The sequence below is a fragment of the Perca flavescens genome, chromosome 16 (assembly GCF_004354835.1).
Source record: "Perca flavescens isolate YP-PL-M2 chromosome 16, PFLA_1.0, whole genome shotgun sequence".
NCBI classification, from domain to species: Eukaryota; Metazoa; Chordata; class Actinopteri; order Perciformes; family Percidae; genus Perca; species Perca flavescens.
Window position 1 is genome coordinate 18,098,982 of NC_041346.1, and position 21,759 is coordinate 18,120,740.

At 39.9% G+C, this 21,759-nt stretch overlaps 2 protein-coding genes and 1 long non-coding RNA gene across 7 annotated transcripts in view; 2 read left to right on the forward strand and 1 right to left on the reverse strand.

Annotated features, from left to right (window-relative positions):
* Positions 1–17,476, forward strand: glis3 (GLIS family zinc finger 3). Of its 4 annotated transcripts, none has more exons than XM_028601724.1 (11): positions 1–341; positions 824–1,301; positions 1,879–2,056; positions 2,146–3,286; positions 9,249–9,410; positions 9,531–9,641; positions 10,623–10,758; positions 10,885–10,957; positions 15,198–15,355; positions 16,035–16,208; positions 16,359–17,476. In XM_028601724.1, exons 2-11 carry the CDS (start codon positions 932–934, stop codon positions 16,478–16,480), a joined length of 2,625 nt encoding a protein of 874 aa, XP_028457525.1. In that variant the 5' UTR covers positions 1–341; positions 824–931; the 3' UTR covers positions 16,481–17,476. The 4 variants fall into 4 exon arrangements, with proteins under 4 accessions (XP_028457525.1, XP_028457526.1, XP_028457527.1 ...); XM_028601725.1 differs by having other exon boundaries at positions 1,882–2,056; XM_028601726.1 differs by having other exon boundaries at positions 973–1,301.
* LOC114570997 (uncharacterized) lies at positions 16,376–20,427 on the reverse strand. Its single transcript, XR_003694606.1, has 3 exons — positions 20,357–20,427; positions 19,471–19,527; positions 16,376–16,458 (listed from the first exon to the last, which is right to left on the reverse strand). It is a non-coding gene; the product is annotated as an uncharacterized LOC114570997 (long non-coding RNA).
* rfx3 (regulatory factor X, 3 (influences HLA class II expression)) overlaps positions 19,875–21,759 on the forward strand; it is a 17,271-nt gene continuing 15,386 nt past the window's right edge. For both annotated transcript variants that reach the window (XM_028601728.1, XM_028601729.1), the window contains exon 1: positions 19,875–20,010. The gene's annotated coding sequence lies outside the window, so the exon portion shown is untranslated. The remainder of the gene's footprint in view (positions 20,011–21,759) is intronic.

The following is a 21,759-nucleotide window of genomic DNA, read 5'->3' on the forward strand; positions in this document are numbered from 1 at the left end:
GGCTCCAGTAGGAGACCAGTAACTAACTAACAAAAAAAAAATCTTTAATTATTTACTATTAAAATGACGTCGTTCACATAAACCGAGTCAAGGGCAAAGGGGTTAGCGTGTGAGAGAAAAGAAGTTCCTGGAAACAACAGAGGAGTGAGGTGGGACGCGGCGGTTCAAACTCAAAGATTCCTCAAAGGCTTGACTTCTCTGCTCAGTGCACAGCCATCACAAACTCTGGGAGCAACACGGCAGTTGGTGTCATCCAGATAACATTCACAGCTCGGCGGATTGAAGGAGCCATTCATTCTGACATGTAACTTTGGGGAAAGTGTTTGCGACAACAGCAATAGGTAAGTGAACGTGGGATTGACAATAGAGGTAGGCTATGGTGAAAAGCTGGACTGAAAAGGTCATATTTTGTAATGTTTAAGGATACACTTATAAACACCTCTTAGATTAAATTCCGAATAGATTAAGTTTAGTAGTTGCTGTTTAGGCTACATAGATTTTAGAGAATGTACAGATTTTTGTAGACGAAACTTTAACTTTAAAAGTGGTATCAGTATGTTTATGATGCTGATACCATGGCATGTTAATGCTCAGTCATTATGCTGATATTTTAATGAAATATATTTTCTTATGAATAATATTTTTATATTTTGTATAGGCATTCGTACAATTTTAAGTTGTTTGTGGTTGAATTGTTTTCTACAGGTTTGAGGTTGAGGTTTGTTTAATGTCACATTTGCTGTTTTAACTCCATATTTAAATGTACTCTTTATTTTGGAACCGTAATGTTTTATTTGATTTGTTGTTTTTAATCATTTCCTAGGTATGAGCAGTGGATTTTTATATCCTGTGTAAAGCAAATTTAGCAAACTGCAGCTACTTGAAACAACTTCCTCATAAGCTCAGAACTATTGAAGACTTTGCTTCAGCCATGAGTGGAAAGGGTTGTCAGCTCCTGGTGTCTCCTTGCAGCGTGTCCCCGTCACTAAGTATGATCAGAGGACACCAGACCCAGTCCATCAGGATACCTATGTCTTTCCCACAACGGGCCGATCTTAGTCCCTCGTCGAGCATGGAGAAAGTGAAAAGGGGTGCCATGCAATCCTTTGCTTCTGAAAAACAGAGTGGAAGCCATGTTGTCCTGCCAACCCTAAGCCTCCGCAGACAGGTGTTGACCAACGGCAAACATATAAACATTTCAACTGCATCCCCACACGAGCAAGTGCCTACTTATCATCCTACAACCACCATACAGACGGGACGCTGCTCCTTTAACAACAGCTTCAAAAGTACAAACAAAGGTGTGTGAGCAAAATGCAGGTGTGACTTTACTCAGTATGTGAATACTGCAGTATTCCGGGTCTATACAAACTCTGACTACACACCTCCCATAAAATAATAAGTCTGACAGAATGATGTTGTATACAAAACCACACTAATTTACTATCCACAGCTTCATACTTCACTTATTCGCAGTGTGCTCTTCACAACCTGACTGTCTTCCTGCTAGACGTCTTTGTTCTTATTTATTGATAATTAACCAAGCATAAAGCTTGACCCTACAATTTCTACAGAGGAAAAGTGGAAGGAGGTGAAAAGCTCATTAGTGATTAACAGAGCAGAAAGTGTCAGGTTGGCAAGGGAAATTCCTCAATCTGCTGTATAAACCTTAGTTAAAGCTTAAAGACTTAATGTGATGCATTTCAGTTCTCTGTGCAGTTGTTAATGTCTTTTTCAAGTAGTTGTGTTATATTATGTATAATTTTGGGGGGGATTTATTGAATGTGGATAAAAGTTGTTGCTTTGCTGTAACCTTTATACTTTAATAAGGAATCTCCCATATTGATATTCTGTATATGGATTTGGGCTTGTGTCCAGCAGGTTGTTCTGTGTCTGGGCCTACCATGGAAGTATTTGGTCAGCCAGCCACTGCTAACCTGACAGTAACCAGCAGTCCTGTGACCCTTGTCAAAGGCCAACGGTGTACTGCAGGGCAGTCAGCACAACACCCTCCATCACATCCACACAGTGTGCAGATTCCCCACACTGATGCCAGGTGGGCAATATCAATAACAGTATGAAATGATGAGCTCACTAAACCTTGTGATCAGTGATACTAAAGTGGATAACAACAATCTGTTTCAGATCCTTACAGTCCAGAGAGTCCCTGGCATCCACTACCCTTAGTCTGTTTGAAACACAGTCAATGTTTAGTGGCAGACATGACTGGTCGTATGGCTACCGGGTGCTTCCTCCGCTGGGTCTACCTCAGTGCTCCACGCAGGCCAGTGAGGGAGGTGAGCAGCCCAGCTTTCCTCCCGGCACGGCCATGTCTGGCACAACCATATCAGGTGGCACTAGCACCTCTGCCTCCCTGCCCTCGTACCTCTTTGCAGGTGATGCCGGAAGCCCCAGACAGTCTCGTGCTAAGAAGAGAGCTCTCTCCATGTCGCCATTGTCGGATGTCATGGGTATTGATTTCAACTCCATCATACGCACCTCACCGACTTCACTTGTTGCTTATATCAATGGTTCTCGGATCTCTCCAGCCTCCCACCCCACACTCTCACCTGTCCAATCTGAGGGTTACGGTCACTTCCTGGGCGTGAGAGGCCGCTGCATCCCCTTCGCCCATTCCTACAGCATGCCAGGCTCTTCGCAGGCCTCGGCCCCACACACAGATTATGGTCGTATGCAGATGCTTGAAGAGGGAGGGGGTCTGGAGAGCCAGATGGCTAACATGGTGGTGGACCAGCAGTGCCTCCCAGAGGAAGGAGGGGCACTGGAGAAGACTTCAGAGAGCTGCAGCCAAACCATCATCAACCTGCTGCCACCTCCACAGTTTCAGCCAGCCATGCTGACTACTATCCAAGAAGCTGATACTCTACATGGGCCTCCACCACCCTACCACTCACACCAGCACAACCACCTTACAAGACACTGTAAAATAAAGCCTCCTTCTCAGGACCCTCTCACACACGCTCCCACGGTTCATCCCAGGCATGGGGTGAGCTTTCTACCGCAGGTCCCTATGCTGGAGGAAGAAGAAGGAGAGCTGGAGGACTATGGGGCCCACAGCTGCAGGTGGATAGACTGCAGTGCAGTCTATGACCAAAGGGAGGAGCTGGTAAGGCACATAGAAAAGCAACATGTGGACCAGCGGAAGGCTGAGGATTTCACATGCCACTGGGTGGGCTGTCCACGCAACTTCAAGCCCTTCAATGCCCGATACAAGCTTCTTATCCACATGAGGGTCCATTCAGGAGAAAAACCCAACAAGTGCACGGTACACCATGCCGATCACAGCTGTGTCTCTTGTCATGTAACAGAAGTCTATTTTCATACTTTATTTCTCTGCCTCTTAGAAAGAAGATTCCTTATCTCTTCCCAACAATACACAGATAACACAGCTCTCTCTCTCTCTCAGTCAGATCAATATCTTTTTACCAATTTATGAGAAGAATGAGTCAATGCCGTCAAAGCAGGAACATGATGAATGCCAGGGGCTCACTGAGTTAAATGCTCATTGTTTCATTCAAAGCCACAGTATCTAGTTAAAGGCTTTCAAGCCTCAGGCTGCAGGGGGAAAAAAGCCCTTTTAGGGCAAATGCCTTCATGTGCTCTGTGTTTATGGCCAAGGTTTAGATACAAAATATCACCTCTCTCTCCTCTTAACTTTAGCTATTGGGTAATTAGCGGGGCTCTGTGATAATTGACATGGGAGTTAACTCAATTATGTAGTTACTAAATCAGCACAAAGGATGCCTAGCACTTTAGATTTGGCATGGCACCATGGCTTTCTGGTAGCTACTGGGCCTGTCAGTAGCAGGGGGCTTGCCAGGCCACCGTCTGACAAACTTGGCCATCGTTCTGGGAAGGTGATGCCCCATAGTCTGGCTCTCTACAGGTCTGCATCTGTGGCCAAAGAGTTGGCGTTTATCCATGGGGTGGATTATTGATGAACTAGTGGCTTTGTTTGTCCAAGATGGATGATCTAGTTTTTTTCCAATGTGTTGCAATGTAATGATGCCTCTTTAGTTTGGTTATTAGTTTTTTTTATTATTATTATTATTATTATTATTATATATTATTATTTTTGACAGTACAGCTGAAGACATGAAAGGGGAGCAAGAGGGGGGAATGACAAGTTTTAAATGTAACGTGATAATATTAGAAATAGTCTAAAGCTTGTCTGAGGCACACCAGTAATGTGAGCTAAATGCTTATGTCAGCATGCAAACATGCTCAAATAAACAATGCCGATATGCAGATGTTAAAGCAGGTGCAGGTTTATCAGGTTCACCATGTTACATTTCACTGGAATTGTACCCTATACGATTTCATGTGACAAATAAAATTGATTGATTGATTGCTAATGAACAAATTAGGCAGAGGCTGATTGGAAAGGCATTAGCTTTGCAAGTATTTCGATATAAACCAGTATATTGGACAATAATAATTTTAACCTAATAGTGGCGTTATATGTGTCAGGGGATTACCAAAGTAATTACAATTCTTCCAAAGGGTATAGGATATTTCACGAAAAGCCAAAAATGACAACCTGTTGGTGGTGCTAGAAGAATAGTCAGAGGATCACCACAATCAGTAGGATTGATCCTGTGGGGACTATACATGTCTGAAACAAATGTCAGGTCAATCCATCCAGTATAGTTGCTGAGATATTTATGTCTAGACCAAAGCGCAGGGCCGACCAACCAACCAACAGCCAGACCGACATTGCAATTCCATTGACTCATGCAGCTAGCATGGCTTTAAAAATATGCATGGATTGTACACAGCTCTGAACTCCCTCCTTTGTTTTTTTCTCACTCCCACTGGGAAAATAGTTGAGACTTAAATGAGTAATTGACAAACCACTCGCAAAACATGCTTCATGTCGCTGCTTTTAACAAGTCAATTATTAACGGCATGCATACCTGCAGTCGACCTTTTGTACCAAAATACTCACTTATTAGTTGAAGCCCGCTCTGTTGCCATGGGGCTACAAACCTTGGATGGGTCTGTGTTCCATGAATAATAACGAAGAAAGTATTCATGGTCACAGCCCGTTGCCAAAAACTAATTTGATACAAAGTGGCACATGTTTTTGTGGTCCTGTAAATTATAGTACAGGCTAATTCTGAGTAAAGACAGAAAAGGGTAGCACACTTGACTTATCTTTCCTGCACTTCAATGAGACATTTTGGTGTTGGTGGTGGTTGAGTCTGAACATTATGTCAAGAGTGCAGGCTTTTTCTTTCTTAACTGTACATGAGCATTTTCATAGATCTTTGCATGAGTAGCCTATGTGCATTGATTACATCTACTCCCTCTGAGATTGAAAAGTTGTTCTTTAAAGATAGAAATGCTAGATATAAAAACTCTGAATCTCACAGTACAGTTAGAAAAAGCTAAAAGCTGCAGCACCCAGTTGTTCTTAGGAAATGATTGGCAAATTAATAAACTGATGCATGATAATTGAAGTGTGAGCCTGTAGCAGAACAATGATGTAGCTCTTGTTACGAAGTGAACATATAGGGCAGGCCCAGGCTTGTGCCTGTCATCTTACAATCTGTTTAATGATGTTTCAGCAGTTTAACATATCCTTGAGTCAGCAGGCTGTTTTCGTCTGTCACTGTGATTTTAACACAAGGTTTTAAAAGCACAGTGTGAACTTAAATCTCAAGAGAGTTGTACAGCCATTGTCAATTAGCACGTTAATTTAGATGTTTAGATCATTTTTAATATCATAATGTGCTTTACCATTTTGCTAATTGCTCCTCGGGTAGTGGAGAAATTGCTTGCTCTTTGGAATTATTATCTTGTGCATTGTGGCTGCCATGCATTCTATTACCACTCCAACACTAAAAATGCTAAAAAGAAAAAAGAAAATACAAAAAAAGAAGTTGTAATGAAAAAATGTTTTGGCAAAGTTGGTCAAAGTGTACTTCATCTTCTTTCAGTATGCATTATTTTTGCTGTGATCAATCAGTGCATTTGCATAATGTGAAAATAAAACCTTAGTTTCTTTCTAATCCACTACAGTTCCCTACATTAGCATTTTGTAATTCAAGCCTTGCTAATGCCATTGAAAGCAAGCTTATTAGATTTCAGGTTTGACAACATTTTAAGCAACATCCCTACAATTGTTTGGAGGAAACTAACGTTGGTTTTAGCACCAGGGATAATGCTTTAGTGTCTGGAATAAACTTTCACATTACAGCGTTTATCATTATTTTGCATTAGTTAACATAGCCGTTCATTGTTCCAGTACTCTAAACCCCCTTCTCAGTTACATGAAAAGTCCCATGTACTAGTGTCTTCTAACATTTAGGTACCAATTACTGAACGATTGCTACACATTTCCCACACTTTGAGTAGATGTGGCAAAAATAGTATTTCTCATGTAACACACCTACATGAATGTAGAAGTAACTAGAGACAGAAAAATATACAGTATAAGGAAACAGGTGAAACAAAAAGAGCAAAGAGGGGAGAAATATCACTGGTGAAACAGGGAAGAGCAGAGTCCAGAGTGAATTGACCTCAGGCGAAGACTGGGCATTGGACAGACTCTGTTGGCACAGACTGCAGCTGTCATTGTTCAGCCAGGGCATGAGTACCTGCCAGGACCTGTCAGAAGCTGGCTGTAACACTGATCTACACTGAGGAACCATGCTGCTTTCTTTTCAGCCGAAACGCTCCCCGCGAAAAACTAAAAAGCCCTGTGCGCTTTATGAGAGCTTTATGAGACAGAGAGAGAGAGAGAGAGAGAGAGAGAGAGAGAGAGAGAGAGAGAGAGAGAGAGAGAGAGCAGAGTTACACAGTTACACACCACTGGCTAGTCCTGAAGTCTTGGCAGTATTTTAGCTTTATGCTGGTTCTCACTTGTCTGACCACTTTGTTTCTGAGAGACTATTTATCTCTGTCTGTGCTGTTTTTCTTTTGGTATTCTAGCTGAGGGGTCTGTTGTTAATTCTTTTCTTTAGATTATATTTATGATTGGTCAACTTTGCAAGGGCATCCCCTTATGAAGGAGCATTTATTGTAATAGACCAGAATTGGAAAGGGCCCGAGTGAAATGTCTTTGTCATTTCTCATTTCTACCGTTTTGTTTGAATTCCAATTAATTAATTCCAAAAAATCTTCATATTCAGCACTGGTCACCCTAGATTTTATGCTTTTAAAAAAATTCCAGAATACAACCACCATACTTATTGCATTCAAAGAATAATTGTCATGACATGAAATTGTAAAAATAAAAAATGCAAATAGATTTGCTTAACAAAATATCTTTATTTCCTAGTTCAATCGCGGAAGCAGGATGGTGTTTGAGAATAGATGTCAGAAATTAGCTGTGTCGTTTATGGGAAGAAAGGCAAGTATTTCTATGTGGAATGCAGAGGAATGTTATTAGTTAGCTATTAATGGGCAGAGACATTTTGATTTAGATTTTGGCTTTGGCGGTGATGACTGAGAGGTATCAGTATGTCAGAAATCTAGTCTTGGTGAAAAAAAAAGAATTGGACATGGTCTGTGTGTTTTCTCAATAAGGCTTAGTAAAGACATTCCTACCCCCTGTGAACAGGAAGGGGAGAGTAAAGTCCTGGCCCTACACAAGAAGAAAGACATATTTTAACAGTGAAGTCACTGTGGTCGCATTATACTGCAAAAAAAAGACATTTTGTTGGTTTGGATAATATTTTTCCCAAAGCCCAAGAAGTAGAACAAGTGCAAGGGCCTGTCTGATGCTATTAAATGGTGTCTCAGTCTGAGCTTTGCTTTGAATGTATTAGGAATAGTCTACTACAAGTGACTTGTTTTGTAATTGATAGCTACCAGCCGCTGTCAAGGTGATGCAAGATGAAGGATTCAAAACACAGATGACAATACAGTGATGTGTGTATAAACACTGACCCCTGCTGGTGACACACACAACCATCAGAAACGTGTTACTTAAATTATATTTGTGTTAAATGTGAACGAGTGGGAGAGTAAAATAACTCTTTTTTTAAGTTTGAAATGGAATTTGCCATTTTTGTTGCAATCAAAACCTCAAAGTTGAATCCTTACTCAATTTTGTCAAAGTATACATTGTTTGAAAGCATAAAGCTTCATGATTCCGTGTGTAAAAACTTTTAAGATCCCAATATCTGTGTGACAACAGTTCCTGTGTCACACAAATAGTGTATACAAAACAGAAAAGAAAAGGACAATAGGTGAGAACGAACCATGTATTTCTACACGTTTGTGCCTCGGATAATTTGGTTGATTATAATATATACTAGTTCTGACTTATTGATAGTGAACTCTTAAGAGTTACTTGTCAAAAGAGGGCAGGAACATGACTGTGATCAAAACGGTAACAATTTAATTTTGGGTGTTATATTCATGCTTGTGTGCACAAAAAGAGAGTGCTTGTAGAGGGATTTAAGCATCACACGTAACTGATTCTTTCAAAGCAATTATGTATGACACTCTAGCTTGATTTATCAGTGTTGAAATCATCAAGTAGATATTTGTTCCTCATAGTGTGATGTACTCTGTATCATGTGTTTCCAACATGCACATCAAACACCAACATCCCAAAGTGAAAAAAAAGTTATAAATTATAAGTATAAATTCACATAATAATCACAGTGTAGTAGGAATGGATTGATTGTAAAAGCAATATGGTTGTATAATTATCAAACATGAAGACACAAGTGATACAAAAAGACTGCTCACTACTAATAATAGCCAGGAGTTGTGACTAAATAACATAAACTTGCCATAAAACTAAAATGTACCTGTCTTTCCCAAATGTTTACCCCTCTCAGGGCTTTGCTGCTTCACAGCTGCTTGCCTGTCAACCATGCAACAAGTCCTCCAAACCATACGACGATATAGGTCATTTATTCCTACCCTATAATACGACCCACAGTCTCCAACCATGGCAGTGAGCAGTTAGGGCTTACTTGAGTGTCAGAGACTAAATGCCCAGTTTTTCTATTCAAAGGCTTTTTTATATTTCCTCTTTCACTCCCTCCCACACACTGAGGTCAGCCGGCCTTTGTCTGCAGCAACTTCCAGCTAATAAGCTCATAGCTCCAGATGTGTAACATCTTGTAGCTTGTAGAGCTTATACTGGACATTGCACTGGATGAAGCCAACAGCCAACATGTAAATGACTTCAATTATTGGCCTGTGGCAACCTGGTGGTAATGTACAGCTTGGTCAACTTTAACTGTGTTTATATGTGGTTACAGTTCGAGGGCTGCAAGAAGGCTTTCTCTCGGCTAGAAAATCTGAAGATCCACCTGCGTAGCCACACGGGGGAGAAACCCTACCTGTGTCAGCACCCAGGCTGTCACAAGGCCTTCAGCAACTCAAGTGACAGAGCTAAGCACCAGCGTACACACCTGGACACAGTGAGTGGCAACCATGCACAAACAAGTAAAATTATGGATGGTATTTCAAAGCTTGTGTATGTGTGCGTGTCTGCCTCTATGTGGAGTCCTACAAGTTTTCGTATGTCTGTGGTTGTCCAGAAGCCATACACTTGCCAGGTGCCTGGCTGTGCAAAGCGTTATACTGATCCCAGCTCCCTGAGGAAACATGTGAAATCCCACTCTACTAAAGAACGGCAGTTACGGAAGAAGGTACAGTGCATGCTATAACACAATTCACAAGTTTTTCCAATTACTGTTCTTGAGAATGTATTTTACTGAGAAAAATAATACCAATTACGCAACTCGTAGAATGTGTAAGCTGTCCACTGAAAATAAACTGGATTTGTAAAAGATGTAGGCTAGCCCTGGGTGATTGTAAGTAAACAGCATCATCTTCCTTAAAATTACAACCATGAACAAAAGAAAAGCTACATTAGGTTTAATTTCATCTAATTAGCTGACAATATTGATCGTTATACTCTGTGATTTGCTCTCCAACTCACTCTCTCAAACTCCTCTACTTAACTGTTGACAGACCAATGTCATTTACTTTAAATTTCATTAACCTATTGTACATCTAGGTGTGTATGCAGTCAGATGACAATACATTCACTTTCGCTCACACTGACAGAGCTAGGTGGCACAAAAATACACATAATTATGTTGTTTGTGATATCTTTGTCTTGCTTTCACCTGCTTTATTTTCCCCTCAGGGTGACTACATTACAAAAAATCAGAGGGTGGGATGCTTTTGAAATGTTTTTATTCATTAAAATAAATCACGAACCACAGTGGGCTATAGACTACAAAGCCTGTTAAGTTATTTCTTACAGTAACATTAATAAAACAATTTCAGAACTTGAACTTAACCACTGAATTTGTAGGAATATTTTAATCAAGTTAAAAAGAAAATATTCATCAAGTAGCGCAATATTTTTACTCCCTTGCCTTGTCCTTTCCTCATGCAGACACAGGGGACGCGATCATTATATTTATAAACTTCAATATTTAGAAAATAATCTCAAAGCCTACTTGTCAGACAAAAGGTTAAATGCTAATTTAATATGTTTATTTATTAATTTTATATATATAAAATATACAGTTCACACGTGGAACATTCTTCCAGAATCCCATTACTGTTAATGCTGTTCACCACTGTTTATGTTTATGCTCCATGTGCCTCCTCTATAGATGAAATCCACTGCTGATGTGACTCAGGACACGCTGACAGACTGTTTAACTATCCACCCTTTGCAACCAAGCCTTTCTCCTCTGACAAGGATAGACTTGAACTCTTCCCCTGCTGCATCCCATGAGTCCTATTCTGGTATGTCTAAGTCCTGGCCCTGTGCATTAATATGTTTGATTTGAAAACTAGATACTGCCCCCCTGCAACCATTAGATTTAGGCTGTGATGGACAGCCCTGAAGTATCTGTCATCCCTGTTCCTCAGCTGCTCCACAGGGACGAGACTCCTCCAGCAATCCTCACCTGGCTCTGTTATGCTCCTTACAAGATAATTACAGGTACTGAGGATCTTTGTGTCAGGTTTGATGATTTATATTTATATTATCCAAATATATGCATATAATATATGCAGCAACAGCAGTCAACACACAAAGCCGTTAGCTTTACTCAACAAGACAACTGGTATTCTCTTTTGATTTTTTTATTCCCATTGGCACTGTTAGAACTAGCTGTTAGAACTTTAGCCATGACTGATTTAAATGCTTCACAAATCTTTTTTTCTCCCTTTTGATGATCTGAAACAATCAACTTAAACATTGGTTGTCATGGCTTCAAGACTATAAGCTCATAATTAGAATAATCAGTTTAAAAGAAAGCACTATTTTTTACCCTGATAAAAGAGTTTTTTGTTGGTGTGTGGGTGGGTTATATGATTGGGAAGAGGTTTTACAGGTTGGGGATGGCCAGCAACACATTTCCCTGGTCAATCCATATGAAAACATCCCTTCATCTATACACTTCAAAGCATGTGATGAAGTATTTCTGTCGGTCTGAGCAGCCAGATGCTCATGGCTCCTCACTGGTCTTGATTGTTCTCATATCAGCAGTAGGCCAAAGCATTCACTGCAGGATTCTGTGTACGACAATTGGCCTGTGAAAGCAGACCTTGGCTTGGCTCATTGGTCTTGACCGTTGGTATTAATGGATGCTATAGCCACCAACAAGAGCAGCTAAGGAATTCAATAAGTGAAACATAAAATGTAAAAAATACCATTTAAGGTCCAGTGGGAGAAGAGAGATGCTGTAATTACTTTTTTTAGATGTTAAATCGATTGTAAAGTCCTCGTTGCCATTTTCTCTGGGATTCCTGTCGGTTCCCATTCAGTCCTTGCATAGTACTTGGCCAAACCTACAGTAACAGCAGGGGTGTCAGCTACCATGGTCACTGAACAATATCTACATTTACTAGATTAATCCTCTGTATTTAACAATGAGTTACAACATCTAAAAGTAGTGTCCTTGATTTTCTTAATGTTGGAACAATGAGCAACAGAGGTGTAAAAAAAGGGTTAATGATTTACTCTAGCATTGAAGTCCCTATACCACCCTACAACACAGACCTTCAGTGTTCCTATTTTAGCTGATCACACTAAAGACAAAAGGAGCAGACTTGATCTATTATCTATATACTGTATTAGTGCAGACATATACTTTGTACTATTTGGTTGGAAAATGCTATGAATGAGCTTGTGTTGCACAGGCCATAGTGTATAAAGTACATGCAGACTAATGCATTATAAAATGCCTCTAGAGTGCCTCTGTTGCTACTTATATCAATTGCCAAGTGCAGAGAATCAGTCTTGTGGTACTTGTGAACTTGATAAGCGAAGTACTGTGCAGAAACTATTATTGATTTCAAATAGCAATACCATATGCTTTTAAATTTTAATTCAGAGCAGAAAATGCCTATTATTTTAGTATTGTTATATAATACGCGTCACGTTTGCATCTCTTTTGCATCATTCAAGCGAGTAAAGGTTTGCCTACGGACACTCAGGAATGATGACAGGTGTAAACAGTGTGAATGTTTTCCGAAGTATGTGTCGAATTAGCGCAGACTATATGAAACTGTCCCCCTGTCATCAATGCCTGATGGATTAATTAATGCTTTATTTGCCGGCTAACTGGTTATCATGCCTTAGTGTGAAACTGGGGTACAGTGGGGGAAATAAGTATTTGACCCCTTGCTGATTTTGCAGGTTTGCCCACTTACAAAGAATGCAAAAATCTACAATTTTAATCATATGTACATTCTAACAGTGAAAGACAGAATCCCAAAGAAAATTCCAGAAAATCACATCATATGAATTTATTAAAATTGATAACCATCTGATGAGGAAAAACAAGTATTTGACCCCCTGGACAAACAGCAAGTATTCTGGCTCCTACAAGCCAGTTAGTCTTTCTTTAAGACACAGCCCCAATCCGAACCAATTATCTACATCAAATATACCTGCCTCACCTCGTTACCTGTATAAAAGACACCTGTGAACACCCAAACAACCAGCATCCAACATCACTACCATGGGCAAGACGAAAGAGCTTTCTACGGACATCAGGGACAAGATTGTTGATCTGCACAAGGCTGGGATGGGCTACAAGAGAATCGGAAAGCAACTTGAGAGAAAAGATCAACTGTCGGTGCAGTTATCAGGAAATGGAAGAAGCACCACACCACCGCCAACCTCCCTCGGTCTGGGCCTCCACACAAGATCTTGCCTCGTGGGGTGTCCCTGATCATGCGAACGGTGAGGAATCATCCCAAAACCACAAGGGGGAACTGATGAATCAACTGAAGGCAGCTGGGACCACAGTTACAAAAGAAACGGTTGGTAACACACTACGCCGTCATGGATTGAAATCCTGCAGCGCACGCAAGGTCCCCCTGCTCAAGAAGAAACATGTACAGGCCTGCATGAAGTTCGCCATTCACCACCTGGACGACTCAGAAGAGGCCTGGAAGAAGGTGATGTGGTCAGATGAGACCAAAATAGAACTTTTTGGCCTCAACTCAACTCGTCGTCGTGTTTGGAGGGCAAAGAACACCGAGTACAACCCAAAGAACACCATCCCCACCGTCAAGCATGGTGGTGGCAACATCATGCTTTGGGGGTGCTTTTCAGCCAAGGGGACGGGACAACTCCATCGTATTGAGGGGAGGATGGACGGGGCCATGTATCGTGGAATTCTGGACCGACATCTCCTTCCCTCAGTGAGAGAGCTGAAGATGGGTCGAGGATGGGTGTTTCAGCACGACAACGACCCTAAGCACACCGCCAAAGCAACAAAAGAGTGGCTGAAGAAGAAGCACATCAAGGTTCTGGAGTGGCCTAGCCAGTCTCCAGACCTGAATCCGATTGAAAATCTTTGGAGGGAGCTTAAAATTCGAGTTGCCAGGCGACAACCTCGGAACCTGAATGATTTGGAGGCTGTCTGCAGGGAGGAGTGGGCCAACATCCCTGCCGAAATGTGCACAAACCTTGTCACCAACTATAAAAACCGTTTGACATCTGTGCTGGCCAATAATGGCTTTTCTACAAAATATTAACATGGTGTTTGTCCAGGGGGTCAAATACTTGTTTTTCCTCATCAGATGGTTATCAATTTTAATAAATTCATATGATGTGATTTTCTGGAATTTTCTTTGGGATTCTGTCTTTCACTGTTAGAATGTACATATGATTAAAATTGTAGATTTTTGCATTCTTTGTAAGTGGGCAAACCTGCAAAATCAGCAAGGGGTCAAATACTTATTTCCCCCACTGTATATATGGAATCAGACCAATACAATTGTGTATTAAAGTGCAATGTTTGCCCTCTAACTGAAGTATGGTTAAAAGGACGATGGACGTTGTGATAAAATTATCTTGTTGATTTTTGATGGAAAACACAATACACTGAATCATATATAGTACATAGGATGGGCACATCTAAGGCAACACCTGTAGAATGTATTGCATTTCAGTGCAGTACTCGTGCAACAGTACTGCCTATTTAAAGCTTACAAAATATACAGTAATCCTTGATTTAATTCATTTTTAATACATGAGAAATATTTTTGAAATTATTTTATATTTAAAATATAACATACACCTCACAGGTTAAAGCTTTAGTAAGCAACTTTTTGATATTAATGAACGTACGTTACATTCAAGCCAATGCCAAATGAGTTGCTACAAAGCTCATTAAGACTATCAGCGCCACAAAACTCTCTGTATTTCTGAGTATGGCTATGTTCAGCAACTGGTGTCGTCCGGTTACTTTCCCGCGCAGAAACTCAGTGAAGATAATTACCTCTTCTGAAGAGTCCATCATGTTTTTTTAATCCTCTGTGTCCTTCTTGGCTACTAGCAACTGCGTGGAGGAGTGGTGGGAGTGGGGGTGGGGGCGCGTGCGCGATCTCATAGTTTTGTATCATGTGGACGTGCTGACAGTTTTATTGTTTGTTTGTCATTACTTAGAAGTCCTCTTGAGGGCGACAGAAACTACACACTATAGCTATAATGGAATCCAGCCTCAAATGTACCATAAATTTAAATCATGAAACACCACTCACAATTAATTTGTCTACCTTTTTAATTGCATTGTTTTGGAAGTCATTATTGTACAAGGATGTTTCTTCAAGGTCCACAATGTAAATATGTAATATACGTTTTGTTTTTTTAACAATAAAAACATATATTGTTCTTTTTCTTAATTTCACAAGTAGAGTATTTAAATAAAATTTAAATATTTCAGGTTTGTTGATCCCTCCCCTCACCAGCTCCTCCCCGGGGACCAGCGTGGGCCTTGCTCTCCCACCTGCCTCCCGCGTCCTCCCAATGGGACATCCCTACAGAAAAACCCAGATCTGAAGCAGCCCAGCGAGCCTCCTGATCTGGCAGATTACAATCCAGGTACTCAAGAGGTTTATCATCAGTGTATTCTTAACCCTTGTGTTGTCCTTCCGTCAACCTTTTTTTTTTTGCTTTTTCCAACGTTTTGTCCTGTTACATTTTTCTTCTACACATTTTCAGCGCTTATTTCTACGTCCCATATTTTCTGATATAAAACAAAAATTGAAAACGGGTCAATTTGACCCGAAGACAACACAAGGGTTAAGATTTGTCAAATAGATGTTTGTTCTTAAAAAAAAGTTTGTGTAAGTTTCACATCTGAAGAGCCTATTAGCTAATGTTTGTGCGGTTTGACAAGCTGAAAAGATCTTTTCACATGCACATTAATTGTGTAGTATATCTTCATCTATCTATGATGTGTAGTAGGTGGCAGATTTGTCTTGTTAGACAGAATCAGGCAGCTCCACTCTATGTACCTTTAAATAGATATCACCTCTTTTCCCTGCAGACTTGACAGGCACCATGATGTTGTATGTGTTCAGAAACACACAATTTAGCTTAAACTGCTGGGATAAAGCAGGGTTTGAAAAAAACTGAAATGTTGCTTCATTTATATGGCCTAATGTTGCTTTTCAACTGGAATGTTTAATTTAAGAAGAAAAGCTGTAGACTTTAATTGAGTTGTTTTTGTTGTTTACAATGTGGATAAAAGAGTGAGGCTTTCTAATTTGCCCTGCAGAGCTCTCAGGGCAGATTAAGATGCTATATTCTCCCCCACAATATGGCGGGATCACGGCACAGACTAGCTCGAGTCACCTGATGCAAGTTGATGCCTTTGGTGACAGCCTCGCTCCAGCAGTCAATAATCCCAATGGGGTGGCCGCCTTAGAAACCGCTCTTTCCTGCATTACAGGTAATGAAAATACAGTCTAAACTAATACTCAAAGATGAGCACTTTATTGCCATTGGATTTCCCAACTCTTGCTGTGCATACATGCATCTGTGTATTCCTCTGTGTGTGTGTGTGTGTGTGTGTGTGTGTGTGTGTGTGTGTGTTTTGCAGGATTTGATGTCCACAGTCAAGCACAGGATGTGGATCCTAATCAAGAATTGCATGGAGGGGATATCTTCAGTGTGATGGACCACTGCACAAGCCAGGTCTCCTGCATTTATACAGAGGGATGATTATTAACTCAATTGTGGGTTTTGTTCCGTTGCACTATTTTGTGTCCCTGTTCCATTTAAGTGAAATGGTCAAATAGGAAGAACACTTTAGATGATGCCACAACTTTGCGGCAGCTTCATTTAGCAAAATAAAATTATATTTGATTGATTGATTAAGGAATTTACTTACATTCTCAGTGCAAGTTTCTCTCTCTCTCTCTCTCTAACTAAATCTCTATAAATGTACTGTCTGACTCAACACTCTGCCTTCTGCCTCCATAATCAATGTATACTAATGACTGCGATTACAGGATTTTAATGTTTACTTTCTTAGTTTGTATACAGTACAGTTTGTATAACAATGTTCATGTAGTAAGTACTGTACTTCAAGTAGTTTCTGGTGACATTTTGCACAATAGCGAACACTGCAATCAAAGCAAAGTATGCAAGGGATCTTTTATTAAGGTTTTTCTTAGAACCATGGCATTGTAACTATAGTAACAAGATAGGCTTACCATTTCACTATAATGTTCATAGACATAACCTATTCTTTAAATATAGTACTGTATGTGCTGTGATTTCTCCTGTGCCTTCATCATGAGGTGTGTTTTTGTTGGTGACTATACAAGTGATTTTGCATATTTTTGTTTATTTACTGCAAATGTCTTACAGTTCACATTGTATTTGACCCTTTCTGAAAGCATGGCATAGTGCTGTACATTTTTTAACCTGTTTTCTTATAGCCATTCATCTCAGTTCATTTCCATGTGGTATGAAGATGAACTTGAACTTGTATGAAGGTACATTTTAATGCCACCATAACACAACTATGATGACACAAAAGCAAATCCGAAGTCCCTGCAATTCCTGATTTTTATAATGTAGTGAAATGACCATGAGAATAAAAACTATTCAAAACTCATCATGATCAGCAGCAATGTAACATGATTTGTAGTAAATGGGCTAAAATGTGCATAAATGCTGCTATAGTGTTTGAACATTTGTACATATCTGGAATGGATCAATAAAAAGCAGTAAATCATTTGTACCCTTGTTTGTCATTTGTCATACCTTCTGTCATTTTTTTAAGCTTACCACACAGATCATTTACATTTATTTAAGGTTAAAATTCCAACACCCGAAAGCACTGCAACTGACGAATAAGACAAGATGTTAATTTATGCATTTTAAACAGCCTGTTCTGTCACTCAAGAGCAAATTATATTAGGAGCAATTATATACTAATATATCTTTGGCTTTAAAAAAATAATGCAACAAATAGTTTGCGTGGATTTTGTAAAAGTGTTTTGTTGATATTTTATAAAAGGCAGCAGCTTTGCACACTACAAACCACATTTTCTCAGGCAAAAATAAACTAATTTCATTATTCAATTCAGTGTCTCAATCTCTATTTGCATTCAACAAAACAGAGCAACTTTGTGGTAGCAATATAAATAACTTACACTAAAATTCTGGAAGCAATAAGCATAAGTAAATCACACAAAAGCAACCTGAGTAGTATGAAAAGTCTGTCCAGCAGGCACCAATCTTCACAGCAGCGTATTTTTTACCAAAGGACAAACAGTTTTACTTAAAAAATAATTATTTTAGCAAAAGAGTGTTATGCTTTAGATAGAGGTTTCAGTAGTTGCCTAGCAACAACAACAGCTTTTCCAAAAAGCATCTGTTTAGTACTACCAAAAAAGTGCTGCGCAGTGGACACAGGTGGTTGGTTAAGATCTGGATGGCTTTGGAAGCCTCTTAACAATGCTGGCCTTGTTATGGTCACTGTTCCGATTTTAAAAGTTCTGCATGATTTTAGCCTCATTTGTGCCCTGTGGTACAATGTTGTAGCACATACTGTAAGTATGCTTTATATTTAGTATTTCATATATATTAACATCAATTGTTTTTCTACCAATATCCACCACTTTTGCATTAACGATGTCCAAAGTCCTGAGGCAGTTGTTAACACGGTCAAGTAACACCTAATGATAACATTTAACCTGTTCAGGTAGAAAGACACATTCATTAGTTGGGGTTAACTTTCCAATAACAAAGTATGACAGGGAGAAAAATGGCAAAACGCAATATGATGGTCAATAAATACACAGAAGAATGGTATGCACCCTTGACCTATCCAGCCATCTGCTTGGAGAATACTGGGCACTGCCTGTGCACACATATGGTAACAAATTCACACAAAAACTCTGATGTATGACAGGTAAGGCAATCATTCAGTCAGCTTTCATTTTAAGTGAATATGACCAGTTTTGCCCCATGTTTGCCTTTAATCTATCCTTCCACACAAGGTAGGTAAACAGAAAATATAATATATATATAAGTCTGGTTTTCATTTGGTGTTTGTGTGATTTGTTCAACTTAAATCAGAGACATGAGAAATGTTTAGACCAAAGTGAAATCTTTTACCATCATTTAATATTGTAATTTCCATATTTTTAATGAGGATTATGCATGACCGAATGAATGCAAATGATTATGGCCTACTTTTGTAGGCTATTAAAATACTGGAGGTGGGTTTGATGGTAAACGATTGCTGTTTTTGCTCAGTTGTGCCTGATTTTGTGAAATTAAAAAGTGAATGTCAAGTGAAACATATCTCTGTGGCAAACTGAATTATTCATTACACTGGAGAATGAAAAGGCAACACCCAGATGTTGATACTGAGACAAAGACCATAATGGTTTAACACAGCAGCTTTAGGAACACATTTTGCTTTGTGGCGGGACTTGATGACAGGCCTTTAACCTCCAGTGTACAGAAAATAGACATATTAAACCATATCTAAACCATGACCTCTCTCTGGCCAAAACATAGCCTAAATGAACTTGTCATCTTGAGAATCTCACAATGCAAACATAGCCTATCATTGTAGCATAAAATTAAATCACCCTAAAAAAGAAGCACACGCATCACCATGAATAATTATCTCTCTTGGCCTAATCATAATAATGACCGTATGAAAATTAAGTAATTCCAAAATGACCTACCACATTATGAGGGTCCCGGATCAGAGTTAGGTGTTTATTAAAATGTATGGGCATCAGCTGAGGGAAAACAAAAGTTATAGCATCTTGAGTAGCCTACTTGCAGATTTGTATTGTTTAGAGAATATGCCTACAGCCGTTGTCTTTGCACCCAAAAGGACTATACAAACACAAATGTATGACTTTCTTTCAACATCCACGTTATTCATTCTTGATTTATTTAAAAGTCTCCAAATTAATCAGACTAAACGCATGGGCTCGGGTAGAATTGCCAGCCTTGTAACATATTCACAATAAGCACAAACACATGTATTTCGGTGTGATTTTATTTCCGTTAAGACTGTATTAAGTGCGCTTTAATCTCCTCCCACCTGCCTGGTAAGGTTGCGCGCTCCCGGTGAGTTTTATAGCAACTGTTGCCCAGTGAGGCAGCGCCATAGTCACCGTAGTCCTGGCGACTGTAACCCACCAACAACAACCTCTCGCTCCATCATTACCACCTCCTCCACCATCCTCATCTTCATCAACCAGTCCACAGCTCAGGTTTGACTACATTTTTTTTTACTGTTTTTTAGCTCGAATTCAACTCCCTCTCGCTTCAAGGGATAATTGTATGAAGGATATATTAATGCTGTGGTTTATGTTTTGTCTGCTGCTGAAGGAAGGCTCGGTGAATAGCTGGGGTAGTTTGCTAGCGAGGGTGTTTCTTTGTGACGTGGTAGTCTGCTTGCTAACGTTGCCTGTAGATACCCACAGCTGTGAGAGGTCCTGATCGCTAGCAGGATCTAGCTATGTCCTCTCAAAGGGTGCTTTGTGGCTAAAACTGACATAAAAGTCAGTCAGTCTGCCAGAAAACTGATTTCCGTGAAACTTATTTGCTTAAACTTACCATGCTGGGTGGTAGCATAGGTCTTGGCTAGTCACTGATGCTAGCTGGTCAGCTGGAGCAGGTGTCTGTTGTTGCTAGGTTGCTAACGCCAGCGTTGCCCTCTTATAATGCCTGTTGGTATCCCATTTTTTATTTATTTTTACTAATGTTACGGATATATTGCAATTTATGTTTCGGGTGGTTCAAATCTTGTTGGTCATACAAAATCAATAACGTCCATCAGCAATGAAAAGTGCTGTGAGCTAGCTTTCCATTCACTAACTGCTATTGACAATAGCTAAGCCATTACTTTCCCTTTTGTCTTAGGGAGCAAGATAGCTTTGCTAGCTCTCTTTGTGGCATCAGATGGTTATGATAAGCTATTTTGATAACACAAGGCTAAGTTTTGCAGTGGTCAGCTTTGAGGAAAAACACCTGCCCGATTTAACATTAAAATACCTCAATGTTACTACCCGTTTTCCCCGAAGCATATTGTTATTCTGCGTTGCACATTCTGTACATGGGCTGGTAACATGAAGATGTATCTATCCCTTCTGCAATACCGATATAATTATTGACAAACCGAAGATTACATTTCGTGTTGTTGTTATGTGTGTGCGTGCTTTTCTCTGGGTGCGCAAGAAAGGGAAGGAGTGTATCCAGCATGACACTGTCCAGGGGGAGAAGATCTTAATAATTTTGCCAGATTGATTTTATGCTCACTCAATGTTTGGGTAAAACTGGTAAAACATTAAGTCAGTCACATCTATATCTATCAAATAAGCTGTATTGGCTTTCCTCACAAGGGAATAGTAAACTTGCATTTTAGGATTCTCCTGTGGGGTTCATATAAGTAGGGACTTGGTTTCTTACTGTTGCATCACAATTATTCTTTGGGTCCATTGGGTCTCCTGTGCAGCTGCGACGTGTGTGTGTGTGTGTGTGTGTGTGTGTGTGTGTGTGTGTGTGTGTGTGTGTGTGTGTGTGTGTGTGTGTGTGTGTGTGTGTGTGTGTGTGTGTGTGTGTGTGTGTGTGTGTGTGTGTGTGTGTGTGTGTGTGTGTGTGTGTGTGTGTGTGTGTGTGTGTGTGTGTGTGTGTGTGTGTGTGTGTGTGTGAATGGAGGACAGGTGCACCTCTAGTAGTGGTGGGACTCCTGACCATCTAGGCCTATGTCCACCAAATAAAAAATAAAGTATATACGTAAATGAAATGTAATTGTCCATCGTCATTCCTAGAATTTGGTTCTCTTTAAATAAATCTGTAACTACTCATTTAGCAAGTGGGTCTGACTGAGCCAGAGCAATTGAAACTAATTATATCAAAATACCAATGGTACAATTTGTGCACATACTGTAGATGCCTTAAACATTGTAAATATCTATTGGCATATATAACCCAATATAGGTCATGTACCTCCCAACACA

What these genes read in the sequence shown, in the direction of transcription:
- glis3 (XM_028601724.1), top strand. Translation starts at nt 932, where the DNA reads ATGAGTGGAAAGGGTTGTCAGCTCCTGGTGTCTCCTTGCAGCGTGTCC. An exon ending in AACGGCAGTTACGGAAGAAG is followed by an intron (nt 9,642 to 10,622) that starts GTACAGTGCATG and finishes CCTCCTCTATAG; the next exon opens with ATGAAATCCACTGCTGATGT. An exon ending in TCCTTACAAGATAATTACAG is followed by an intron (nt 10,958 to 15,197) that starts GTACTGAGGATC and finishes TAAATATTTCAG; the next exon opens with GTTTGTTGATCCCTCCCCTC.